This window comes from Pteronotus mesoamericanus, unplaced genomic scaffold (genome assembly GCF_021234165.1).
Source record: "Pteronotus mesoamericanus isolate MK-2021 breed Mesoamerican mustached bat unplaced genomic scaffold, CSHL_Meso_final contig_214, whole genome shotgun sequence".
NCBI classification, from domain to species: Eukaryota; Metazoa; Chordata; class Mammalia; order Chiroptera; family Mormoopidae; genus Pteronotus; species Pteronotus mesoamericanus.
Window position 1 is genome coordinate 6761201 of NW_026555089.1, and position 12464 is coordinate 6773664.

General features: G+C 48.7%; 1 protein-coding gene across 1 annotated transcript; it reads left to right on the forward strand.

Annotated features, from left to right (window-relative positions):
* Window positions 1-396: 396 nt before the first annotated feature.
* Window positions 397-12152, forward strand: TUT1 (terminal uridylyl transferase 1, U6 snRNA-specific). Its single transcript, XM_054571032.1, has 9 exons — window positions 397-552; window positions 2522-2712; window positions 6804-7119; window positions 7288-7388; window positions 8509-8978; window positions 9769-9878; window positions 10054-10164; window positions 10396-10488; window positions 10896-12152. The coding sequence occupies exons 1-9, from the start codon at window positions 471-473 to the stop codon at window positions 12044-12046; spliced, it is 2625 nt and encodes an 874-aa protein (XP_054427007.1). The 5' UTR covers window positions 397-470; the 3' UTR covers window positions 12047-12152.
* Window positions 12153-12464: the final 312 nt, after the last annotated feature.

The following is a 12464-nucleotide window of genomic DNA, read 5'->3' on the forward strand; positions in this document are numbered from 1 at the left end:
GGGGAGGCTACTCATCCTCTGACTTACTTCGCCAGGTAAAAGGGGGTGAGGATACAGCCGCGCGGGTCTCTACTGCCCCTTAAAGCGCTGCACAACCCGCCCGCGACCACCAGCAAGGGAACGGCTGGCTGTCAACCCCACGCCGGTCTTTGTGTTTGTTGTTATGAATATTCACGATTCCTTGGGCCAATCAGCACCTGAACAGCTCATAGCAGACCAATTGGCTTACCGCGTGCAGATAAGAATCGTGGATTCCTAAACCCCATAAACCTAAAGTCGTAACACTCGCTGGAAAAGGAACCCTGAGTCGAATCAACCCGGTTTCCGGAGGAGTGTGTCCGCACGATTACCGCCCCTACGTCATTTCCTATTGGACTGGCGGAAGTTGCTTCCGAGTACTTTACGATTTGGAAGGCTGTGTTCCGCTGGTGGCAGGAGTGGTTGCATTTGTTCGGTACCGGGGAGTCGCGATGGCGGCGGTGGGTTCGGATGTCGAATCGCTGCCGCGTGGGGCTTTCCGCTGCTGCCTCTGCCACGTCACTACAGCCAACCGTAAGCGGTGGCTAGTGAGGAGGGATGGTTGTGGGTTTTCGTCTTTGGGTCCTAGAGAAAGTTAGGGTTGCAGGTCATAGTTCTTGTCAAGTGGGTAGAGGTGGAGACACCTCCCGTTTTCACTCCGCCCATGCCAAGGTATTAGAGCGTGGGGAGAGTCTCACCACCTTGTATCCTCCTCTCCAATATCCGAAATCTCCACGACGAAAGTTTCGTCATTTTATTCTGTCTTTAACCACCGCCTGTCTATTGGACATCCCTGTTGTACCTGGTACTTTGCCGGCCTCTGCCGTGAGAGAAGGGATTCAGCTATGAAGGAGCTCACGACCTAAAGATGGAGGCAATTTCAGTGCCCTATAGATAGGTTTGGGGAGCTGTGGGATCATAGAGAAAGTGGTAATTAAGGGAAGCCCTACAGAGGCAAAGATGGGTGAAATACCGCGGCGCACATGACCGGAAGGTGGGTTTGGAAAAGTTGAGAAGGTGCTTGTATGACAGCACAGGGGGTTCAGTGAAACCTCAGTTTTCACTTTTGAAGTCTGGGATCACGGTACTCCCTCCACAGAATTTTCCATTTTTTAAAAGAAGTAATTGGTTTATTTAGTCAATAAGCATTTATTCAAAATCTAGCTGTCCTAGTCATCTGTTCTTTCTTTTCTTTTTTTCCTTTATGAATGGCTCTACTGCTGTGTTCAGCAGGGCCAGCCAGAAATCCAGGATAGTCTCCTCTGGCCCCACATAGACATTGATGACATGAAGCAGCTGACTCAAAATGTGATAAAAATATTGGCAACTAAACTTTTCCCTCATTCACCATGTACCCGACTCTCTGCCAAGTGCTATACATGAACAATATTTGTTATATACTATCATTATCTCAGGTTTATATCTGAGGAAATTGATGCACAGAGAGGTTAAGTAAGTTGCCCAAGATCTCAGCCTGATAGAGCTGGGATTTGAACTTGGACATTGTGGCTACATATCTTGCACTTGTAATGTTATTTTTATTTAAAAAATATGTTATTGATTTTTAGAGAGAGGAAGGGAGGGAGAGAAACATCGATTTGTTGTTGCACTTATTTAGGCATTCATTATTGATTTTTTTTATGTTTTTTAAAAGATTTATTTATTTTTAGAGAGAGGGGAAGGCAGAGAAAAAAAGAGGGGAGAAACATCGATGTGCGAGAGAAACATTGATTGGCTGCCTTTCTCATGCCCCCAGTTGGGGGCCTGGCTGGCAACCCAGTCATGTGCCCTGACCGGGCATCGAATTGGTGACTTTTCTGTTTGCAGGCCAGTGCTCAACTCACTGAGCCAGCCACACCAGCCAGGGCCGATTTATTTTTTTTTTAAATATTTTATTTATTTTTAGAGGGGGGTGGGAAAGAGAGGGAAAGAAACATCCATATGAAAGAGGAACATCAATTGGTTGCTTCTCATACGCGCCCTAACTGGCGATCTTTCATTTTGCAGGATGACACCCAACCAACTGAGCCCCACTGGCCAGGGCCACTGGTTGGCTCTTTATGTGCCCTGACCTGGGATTGAACTTGGCGTATGGGGATGATGCTCTAACCAGCTGAGCTACCTGGCCAGGGCCTACACATGTGATCTTGATATCATACTCAGAGATGACCCATAGGACCTGATATATTTAGTTCTTCAGTATATGGTTTGGATAAGTGACCCGTTAATTTTGTTTCAATTTGTAGATGTTGCTCTTTCTAGCACTTACAGATGGTTTAAGAAATGCTTGTAGTGTAGTCAGTTTTCCTAGGAACCACTTAGAAAGCACTATATGTAAAGATAGACGGACAAGAGAGGAAGGTGAAAGGAGCCAGGACTTTGTTTATTCAAAGTTCTCACTTTCTATGGCTTCCAAGTAGGATTGAGGTATGCAGAGAACAAAGTCAGGGCAAGTACACTGAAGAGTGATTTGGATATTTTTGTTTCACTTTTGTCTTTGCAGGACCCAGCCTAGAGGCCCACCTGGGAGGCCGGAAGCACCGGCACCTGGTAGAACTGCGAGCTGCTCGAAAGGCCCAGGGACTTCGAAGTGTGTTTGTCAGTGGCTTTCCCCGGAATGTGGATTCTACTCAGCTCTCTGAGTACTTCCAGGCATTTGGACCTGTGGCCAGTGTTGTCATGGATAAAGACAAGGTAGAATGAATGGCTTTGAGGGTAAATAATGAGTCATGTGTGGAACATACCAAAATACATGGGGGAGAGAAACCAGGAGTCTGTTTTGGCTGGTTCATATTGTGGTGTCTGTGGTAGACACCACAGTGTTTGAGCAAGCCAGCTTTGTGAATACCACCCAATTTGAATTTTCTCAGTTCACCAGGGTTAGTTGCTGGGGAACTGGTTGGTCACTTATTTAATTCAGTGAACCTCTTATTTGCAAATTATTTATTAATTTATTAAAACTTAAAATTTTTTTTTCCAAAATTTAATTGATCTTAGAGAGAGAGAGAGGAAGGGAGAGAGAGAAACGTCATTTTATTTCACTTATTTATGCATTCATTAGTTGTTTCATCCTCTGACTGGGGATCTTATCTGTTACCTTGGCGTATTGGGATGATGCTCTAACCATCTGAGCTACCCAGCCAGGACCTGCCAATTACTTACTAACTGCTAACTGTACTAGGCATTGTGCTGAGCTCTACATTCTGAGTAGTGAATAGGATAGATGTGGTCCCTGCTCGCCCAAAGCTTCCAGGAGTAGAGAAAGTAGACAGGTAAAATGAGTAATTACCTTGATGCGGGTGCTTTAAAATCACATCATTGGAGATATATTCTAATTCCACAAGAAACTGGTTGATAGATAAACCAGCTCGCAGTTTATTACTTTACACTGAGGGGCACTGAGGTTATCTGGTCAGAACACTGTCCCCTGGACCATGCTGGGCAAACAGGTTTGTGGTCCTTTTTGTCTTGCTTCCATGCAGACCTTTTGTCAGTGTCTCTTTAGTCCCTTGAAAGAAGTTCACTGTTGCAATTTGGACCCTGCTTATGTGGGCGTGGCTGAGACAATCCCCAAACTCTTTAGTGTTCCAGGTCTTGTTTTAGAGTGGGATGGAGTCTGTTTTTCTTAGGGATTGCATTCGTCAGCAGACCCACAATGGCTTATAACAGGAAGGCCAGGGTTTTACTGTTTTCCTGCTGTCATTGGCATGTGGCTCATACGGCACAGATGTGACAATGCTGCTTCCATGTCTGCAGGTAAGAAGAGCAAACAGAAGGGCAGAGTATAAAAGGCTGGTGCCTGCTGAGTCTGGCTCCCCTGTCCCCTTTTCTTTATTTCTCAGGAGAATTTATCTTTTCCGGAGGCCTCTTCAGTAGACTTCTCCTTATATTTCATCGGCCAGAACTCTACCACATGATCACATGTAACTATAAGCAAGCCTATAGCTGGGCACTTTGCCCTTCTGAACAAAAATTGTGATCCTGTTAGAAAGGAAGAAAGGGAGAATGTGTATTGGGTGTCTGCCCCAGGTTACTTTCCAGAAAGCTCAGTGTCCTCATTTTTGTTTGTATTGATTTCAGTTGTAAAGAATGATCTTTTCCTGAATTTATTTTATTTTTTAAAGATTTAATTTATTCATTTGTAGAGAGAGGGGAAGGGAGGGAGAAAGAGAGGGAGAGGAATATTGATGTATGAGAGAAACATCAATCAGTTGCCTCTCGTGTGCCCCATACCGGGGACCTGGTCCACAACCCAGGCATGTGCCCCGACTGGGAATCGAACTGGCAACCCTTTGGTTCACAGGCGGGCACTCAATCCACTGAGCTACACCAGCCAGGGTAAATTAATCCTTTTTAAATTGTTTATTTTTACTGAATTTATTGGGGTAACATTGGTTAATAAAATTATATGGGTCTCAATTGTACAGTTCTATAATACATCAACTGTATATTGTATTGTGTTCACCACCCAAAGTCAAGTCTCCTTCCATCACCATTTATCCCCCCCTTACCCTCTTCTACCTATTCCTACCCCCTAAAATTCACCCTTTTAAAGTATACAATTCAGTGGTTGTTAGTATACACTAGTCCCCCCTTCTCTGTGGGGGAAACATTCTAAGATCCCCAGTGGATGCCTGAAACCATAGATAGTACTGAAGCATATATCTGCGCTTGACCCTTGAACAACATGGGTTTGAACTGCAGGGTTCATTTAAACCTCACAGGCCCTGGCCGGGTAGCGCAGTTGGTTAGAGCATTGTCCCAATACGCCAAGGTTGTGGGTTCGATCTCCGGTTAAGGCACATACAAGAAGCAACCCATGAATGCATAAATAAGTGGAACAATATACTCCTGTCTCCCTCTCTCTAAAAACCAATAAATAAAAAAAAAATTAAACTGCACAGGTCCATTGAAAAAAAATCCTTGTGTAAGTGGACCCGCTTAGTTGAAACCCGCATTGTCCAAGGGTCGGTTGTACTGTTTTTTATACGTACGTATAAAAAACATACGTACCTATGAGAAAAAACATACATACGTACCTATGAGAAAGTTTAATTTACAAATTAGGCACAGTAAGAGAGTAACAAGAATATAATAAAATGGAACAACTGTAATAATACACTGTAATAAAAGTTACGTGAATGTGTCATTGTTAAGCAAAATAATGTTTACCTGGGCACAAGCACTGAGGTGGCTACCGAGTGACCAGCGGGCAGGTGGTTTGTGCTACATGGATCCACGGGATGGGGCAGGGCGGGCGGGACAGAGTCTCATCACGCTACTCAGAATGGCATGCAATTTAAAACTTATGGATTGTTTATTTCTGGAATTTTTCACTTTTTTATTATTCCGGACCATGGTTGATCACAGGGAACTACAAGGGCAGAAAATGAACTCTCAGATAAGGGGGACTATTGTAGTTACAAGGCCCTGGAATCATCTCTACTGTCTAATTCCAGAATGTTTTCATCACCCAATAAAGAAACTGCACACCCTTTATCAGTCATGTGACTCAGGTCTGTGTGCTGGTGAGGCTGTACCTGCCCTCCTCCCCCCCCCCCCCGGTTAATTTTTGTATGTGGTGTGAGGTAGGGGTCCAATGTCATTCTTTTGTGTGTGGCCATCCAGTTGTCCCAGCACCATGTATTGAGAAGACTATTCTTCCATCATTGAATGGTCTTGGCACCTTTGTTGAAAATCAGTTGCCCATAGCTTTATTTCTGGAGTCTATATTACATTTCCTTCATTTGCATTTCTGCCTGTTTTTTTTTTTTTAATTGACTTGAGAGAGAGAGAGAGGAAAGGGGGGAGAGAGGGAGAGAAACATCGAGTTGTTGTTCCACGTATTTATGCATTCACTGATTGATTTCTACATGTGCACTGACCAGGGATCCAACCTGCAGCCTTGGTATAGTGGGACGACGCTGTAGCTAATTGATTACCTGGCCAGGATTTCATATTCATGCCAGTACTGCACTGTCTTGATTACTGTAGAGGGTTCCTTGACATAACAGGCAGGCTCTAGCTTTGCCACTGAAGAGAATGAAAAAGAATGTAGATCTTATCTACAGCCATACCACCCCTAACGCGCCCAATCTCATCTGAACTCGGGGGAGCTAAGCCAGGTCAGGCCTGGCTAGTACTTGGAGGAGAGGCTGCTTGGGAATGTTTGGTGCTGTAGGCTTAAAAAAAAAAAAAAAAAAAAAAAGTAGTTTGCCCTAAAGCAGTCATATTTTTCCTGCTCCTGCTAACATTTTAGTTTTAAAAAAATATATATAGTCCAATGAATATTATTGAATTCAACCAAATCATAGCAGTTCGGCTCTCATATTGCTATTATTCCTAGAGGGTAATTTAGTCAAAGGTAGGGTTTATGTGTTTATATTTATACCTAGCACAGTGTTCATTACGTGGGTTCTTAATCAATGGTAAAAGAGTCTAATTTTTACCTTAGCAGGAATGGAAGAGAGAGGACGCAGGAAAAGAGAGGGGATGGGTCATAGTATAACCAGTGAAAATCATGTCATTGGGAAGGGTAGGGGGCACTGAGATGGGTAAAATGCGATTTGCAGAGGCCAACGGGGGGGTGAGGGTAACGTGTGTGGGATCTGAGGGAAGGAGAGAATCGCTTCTCTAAATGTGTTCCCGGTTGTTCCAGAAACAGCAAGAAGATTTTCCCAGCTTACAGGGCGCTCCCCACTTCAAACTTCTCACCCCCTGTCAGACCGTGTATTTGGATTCTTGGCTACAAAACCGTCATCTCTGCCCCTGTTGTGGTTTTCCAGGGAGTGTTTGCCATCGTGGAGATGGGGGATGTGGGTGCCCGGGAAGCGGTTCTGTCACAACCTCAGCACAGCCTGGAAGGACATCGCCTGCGCGTCCGGCCACGGGAACAGAAAGAGTTCCAGAGACCAGCCCCCAAATCTCCCAAAGGAGCGGCCCTGGACAATAACCAGCTGGCCACAGCACTCGCTGAGGCCCCGGACGTGGGGGCACAAATGGTAAAGCTGGTGGGGCTGAGGGAGTTGTCCCAGGCCGAGCGTCAGCTTCGGAGCCTCGTGGTGGCCCTGATACAGGAGGTCTTCACAGAGTTCTTCCCTGGTGAGTCACCTCCTTCACTGGGTCTGCGCCTCCCTCCCCCGTGTCCGCTTCCTCGGTCCTCCCTCAGCCCGAGGCATTTATGTCGTTGCTCTTTCGTGCCCCGTTACGTCCTTCCACCCTTAGCCCCCCACAATGTCTCTTGACCTTTATTCTCTGCTCGGCACCCAGGCTGTGTGGTCCATCCTTTTGGCTCTTCTATAAACAGCTTTGATGTCCATGGCTGTGATCTTGACCTCTTCCTGGATCTGGGAGACTTGGAAGAGCCCCAGGTGAGTGGCCAGGGAGGTCGTCCATGGGGATGGTCACGTGACTCTGGGCAAGCACGTTAGCTCTCCTGCCTTAGTTCCTCATCTGTTAGGCGGGACAGTAGGGCCTGCCTGACAGGGGTATTGTAATTTGAGAAACGTGAATGCGGCTGTGTATTAGATAGGATGAAAATGAATTGGCATTTGTAACAGGAAAGAAAAACATTTCAAAAGGCCATGTATAATGTCTTTGGAAAAAATGTATATGATAGGACATACAATAAGGTAATTTTTGGGTTACATTTTTTTGCTTATCTGTATTGTCTTTAAAAAAAAGATTTTATTAGAAGGGCAGGGAGAGAGAAAGAGAGGGAGAGAAACATCAACATGTGAGAGAAACATCGATTGGTTCCCTGCGCCCCAGCCAGGGACCAGCTGGCAACCCAGGCACGCGCCCTGACTGGGAATCTTCCTGGCAACCTTCTGCTTTGCAGCTGACGCTCAGCTCACTGAGCCACGCCATCCAGGGCCCTTACCTGTATTTTCTAGCATCTAATGTACAGATTCTGCTTTTGGAACAGGAAAGGGTTATTATTTGTTAGAGTTTGAAGTTCACAGCAAAATTGAGGATAAAGCAGAAAGTTCCCATATACCTCCTGCCCTTCAAAAAAGGTTATTTTAAAAATAAAATTTATCATTCTCTACACACACGCGCGCACGCACACAGTATTTTCTGAATCATTTCAGAGTAGGTTGCATACATCATGCCTTTACCCCTCAATATTCCAGTTTGTACTGCCTAAGAACCAAGGTATTCTAGTGTGTAAGCACAGTATAGTTACCAAGTTGAGGAAGCATTACACTGGTACACATGTGCAACTTTACAAGACTTGAATGTACAGTACCACTTTGTCAGCTGCCCTGACAGGGGACTCTTGGGTTGTCTCCTTAGTGTTCTTTCATCTGGAACAGTTGCTCTGCCCTCTTTGGCCTTTCTGGACAGTGACATTTCTGTAGAATACAGACCATTTATTTTATGGGATTAAAAGGTTATTTTTAATTTTATGTTAATCTGTATAAAGGGACTGTTCCCTGGTTAGGGGACGGCGGGAGAGGAATTCACTCACCTCACTTCCATCCGTAGCCAGTCCCAAAGGCTCCAGAGTCTCCGTCCTTGGACTCGGCCCTGGCATCCCCACTGGATCCTCAAGCCCTGGCCTGCACCCCAGCCTCCCCTCCGGACTCGCCGCCTCCAGCTTCTCCCCAAGACTCAGAAGCCCTGGACTTAGAAATCCCTTCCTCTTCCCTGGCACCGCGGACCCCAGACTCGGCTTTGGCCTCTGAGACCCTTGCCTCTCCCCAGTCCCTGCCTCCAGCCTCACCATTGCAGGAGGACCAGGGAGAGGGGGACCTCGGGAAGGCGCTGGAACTAGCAGCGGCCCTGAAGGGGGAGAAAGCAGAGCAGGGAGCCATGCTGGAGCTGGTGGGATCCATCCTTCGGGGCTGCGTCCCTGGGGTGTACCGGGTCCAAACTGTGCCCTCTGCCCGACGCCCTGTGGTCAAGTTCTGCCATCGGCCTTCAGGTCTCCACGGTGACGTCTCCCTCAGTAACCGGTACCTTTGTTTAGCGGGGTGGTTGGGGAAGGCCAGCTGAGCATTTGGGGTGGCCGAGGCGGGAACCCTGGTGTAGGGAGCTCCCACACCTGCCGAGCCTCAAGGTTGTCCTTGTTTGGTCCTGTACCTCTTTCAGCCACTCTTCTCCTGTGTGGCTCCCACCTCAATGTTCATAAAGTGTGTTTTCTGGAATACTATTTTTAAGATTTAGAAAGAGTTTCAAGCCCTGGCTGGCTGGCTCAGTTGTACATCGTCCTGATGCACCAAGGTTGTGGGTTTGCTCTCCGGTCAGGACTCACATACAAGAAACAATCAATGAGTGCATAAATAAGTTGAACCACAAAGCAATGTTTGTCTCACTCTCTCTCCCTCCCTTTCCTCTCCCTTCCTTTCTCTCTCTTTAAAATAAATAAATTTAAAAAAGAAAAAAATATTCCATGGTTGAATAAGTTTGGGAAATGCTGTTAAATGCTAACAGGTTTCTCCCTTTCTTCCCTCTCCCCGACTTGCTCTCTCTTCCTCCCTCCCGGTCTTTGTTTCTTTGCACACTAAAGGTCTGAGCAGTCTTATAATGACATGTTCTGTGCATGTCTGAGACAGGCACACACGGCATATAGGATACAGGTTTTTTTTTTGTATACCCTCTCACAAGACTGGTGTGTCAGCAAACACCTTGGAAATCCCCTCTTGGCCTTATCCCTCACTCCCTTTATGCAAGTCTGGAATAAGAGCTGGGGTGATAGGTCCAGAGTTCCTGAGCCCTAACATCCTCGTCTCCTCTTTGTCCCAGGCTGGCCCTGCATAACTCGCGCTTCCTGAGCCTCTGCTCTGAGCTGGATGGGCGAGTGCGGCCCCTCGTGTACACCATCCGCTGCTGGGCTCAAGGTCGAGGGCTGTCAGGTGAGAGTTGAGACAGACCTGGGGCTGAGCTGGCATTGGGGCAGAGGAGATGGGTGGCGGGGGAGGCGCGGGGCGGGGGCAGGGGCAGTGGGTGGGTACAGAAACCAGGGCTGGGAAAGACCACCAAGGAAGGGATTGGAAGCACCTCTAATCTACTTGTTGATTATTTACCCAGGGAGTGGCCCTCTTCTCAATAACTACGCCCTGACCTTGCTCGTGATCTATTTCCTTCAGACCAGGGACCCTCCTGTATTGCCCACCGTGTCGCAGCTCACCCAGAAAGCAGGTACAGCAGCCCGGCCTCCGCCCTATCTCGTTAACTTCATCTCTCCTCTTCGTTATCTCACGTAGATACACTAAGCTACCCTGGAAATGAGATCTCTGCTGGCTCCCCCATTTCTACCTCTCACCCTCCTTTCCCCCGATTCTCTGCTGGCTCCCCCTTTCCCACCTCTCGCCGTCCTCTCCCCCGATCTCCCAGCTTCTGGGCTGACCCTTGCTTTTTTCACTTTTACAGGTGAAGGCGAACAGGTAGAGGTTGATGGCTGGGACTGTAGTTTCCCCAGAGATGCCTCGAGACTGGAGCCCAGCACCAATAAGGAGCCCCTGAGTGAGTTGGGGGACTAATAACAGAGGTCAATCACAACAGTAGGTAGCATACGCGTGCATCCCCCAGGTGCCGCGTGCCAGGCGTGGTTCTCACAGCAGCCGTGGCGGACAGCTCGTGCTGTCATTGCCATTTCACAGATGAAGAAACCATGCCTTGGAGTAATGCAGTGGCTTGCCCAAGGTTACACTGCTAGCAAGGGGAAGGGACAGCACCTGGGGAAGCATGTTGCTAGGGGAACGGAGAGTGTGGCTTCTTGTTTATAGCGATCAGAGGGGCCTGGCTTCTGGCACTTGTGCTGAGCCACTTGGAAGGCAGAAAGTCCTGCTAAGAGGATGGCTCTGGTTCAGGGCCTGTATCAGTTCTGGCCTCTAAGTAACCCCCTCTCCCTGGTCTTCCTCCCCTTGCAGGTTCCCTGCTAGCCCAGTTTTTCTCCTGTGTCTCTTGCTGGGACCTTCGTGGCTCACTGCTGTCCCTGCGGGAGGGTCAGGCACTGCCTGTGGCAGAGGGCCTGCCCTCTAATGTCTGGGAGGGTCTGCGTCTCGGCCCCATGAATCTCCAGGACCCCTTCGACCTGAGTCACAATGTGGCAGCCAATGTAACCAGCAGGGTCGCTGGGCGGCTCCAGAACTGCTGCCGAGCAGCAGCCAGTTACTGCCGGAGCCTCCAGTACCAGCGCCGCTCCTCCCGGGGTCGGGACTGGGGGCTGCTCCCCCTACTGCAGCCCAGCTCCCCCAGCTCCCTGCTGTCTGCCACACCCATCCCTTTACCTCCTGCTCCCTTCGCCCAGCTCACTGCTGCCCTGGTGCAGGTGTTCAGGGAAGCATTGGGTTGCCATATAGAACAGGGAACTAAGAGGCTGCGGTCAGAGGGAGGTGGAACTGGGGATTCTCCCCGGGGAGGATCACGGAAAAGATTGAAACTAGAAGAACAGAAAAAAAGCTCTGAGGAGGGGGAGCCCGAGCAGCAGGGATGCGCAGAGGACCATGGCAAAGATGGGGTGGAAGAAATGGTTATAGAGTTTGGAGAGGCAGTGCAGGACTGGGCCATGCGGAGCCCTGGGCAGCCAGGGGAGCCTCCCCTGACAACCACAAAGCATGTAGCCAGTGAAGAAGAGGAGCCGTCAGGCCATGCGGTGCTGGCAGAGCAGGTCCCCAAAGGACCTCAGGGAGCCCAAGAAGGGTCCCAGGTTGAGACAGGGAAGGGGGAGTCACTCTCATCCGTGAGCTGGCGCTGTGTCTTGTGGCACCGCGTGTGGCAGGGGCGGCGGCGTGCCCGGAGACGCTTGCAGCAGCAAACCAGGGGAGGCGGCGGAGGCGGCGCTGGCGCAGGAGTGGAGTGGCTGGCGACTGAGGCTCGCGTCACCCAGGAGCTGAGAGGATTGAGCAGTGCTGAACAGAGGCCAGAGGCTGAGCCGCTCCTGGTCTTTGTGGCGTCTGCCTCCCAGGCTGACCAGACTCTCACTGTGACCCCACTCCAGGATTCCCAAGGCCTGTTCCCTGATCTCCATCATTTCTTACAGGTTTTCCTCCCTCAAGCATTTCGAAACCTCCTTAAGTGAAGACAGGGACCCTAAAGGGCAATAAAGCTGCTAGTTTAATAAACACTACAGTTTCCTCTAGTTTCGGCCTGGTAGCAGTCCTCCTTCCCGCAGTGCTTCCCCTCCGAAGACCTTAATGCAGCCTTCTCAGAGGTGCCCTCTGGCCACCGAGAGAGAGCTCCCAGCCTGTTTACTTCCTACCGATAACCACACAGGGAATGGCTACGACCATTTGTGTCTGGCACCTGGAACGTGTTCCGTAGAGCTCCGGAACGATGGGGAGTTGGGTGGGGGTATTGAACAGCCCCTGTGAGAAAGAATAGGTTTGCCTCCATTTTTACCTTGCAGATTTATCGGTGGTGACGGTGTGAAGTTTGGGTTCATCCATTCTCTCACTTAGGAGAATTTACCTGGTTCTAAAACTGGGTAAAAGATTTTC

Coding starts and splice junctions, on each gene's coding strand:
- TUT1 (XM_054571032.1), top strand. CDS start 471: ATGGCGGCGGTGGGTTCGGATGTCGAATCGCTGCCGCGTGGGGCTTTC. Junction 10,165..10,395: donor GCAGCTCACCCAGAAAGCAG/GTACAGCAGCCC, acceptor TCACTTTTACAG/GTGAAGGCGAACAGGTAGAG. Junction 10,489..10,895: donor CACCAATAAGGAGCCCCTGA/GTGAGTTGGGGG, acceptor CTCCCCTTGCAG/GTTCCCTGCTAGCCCAGTTT.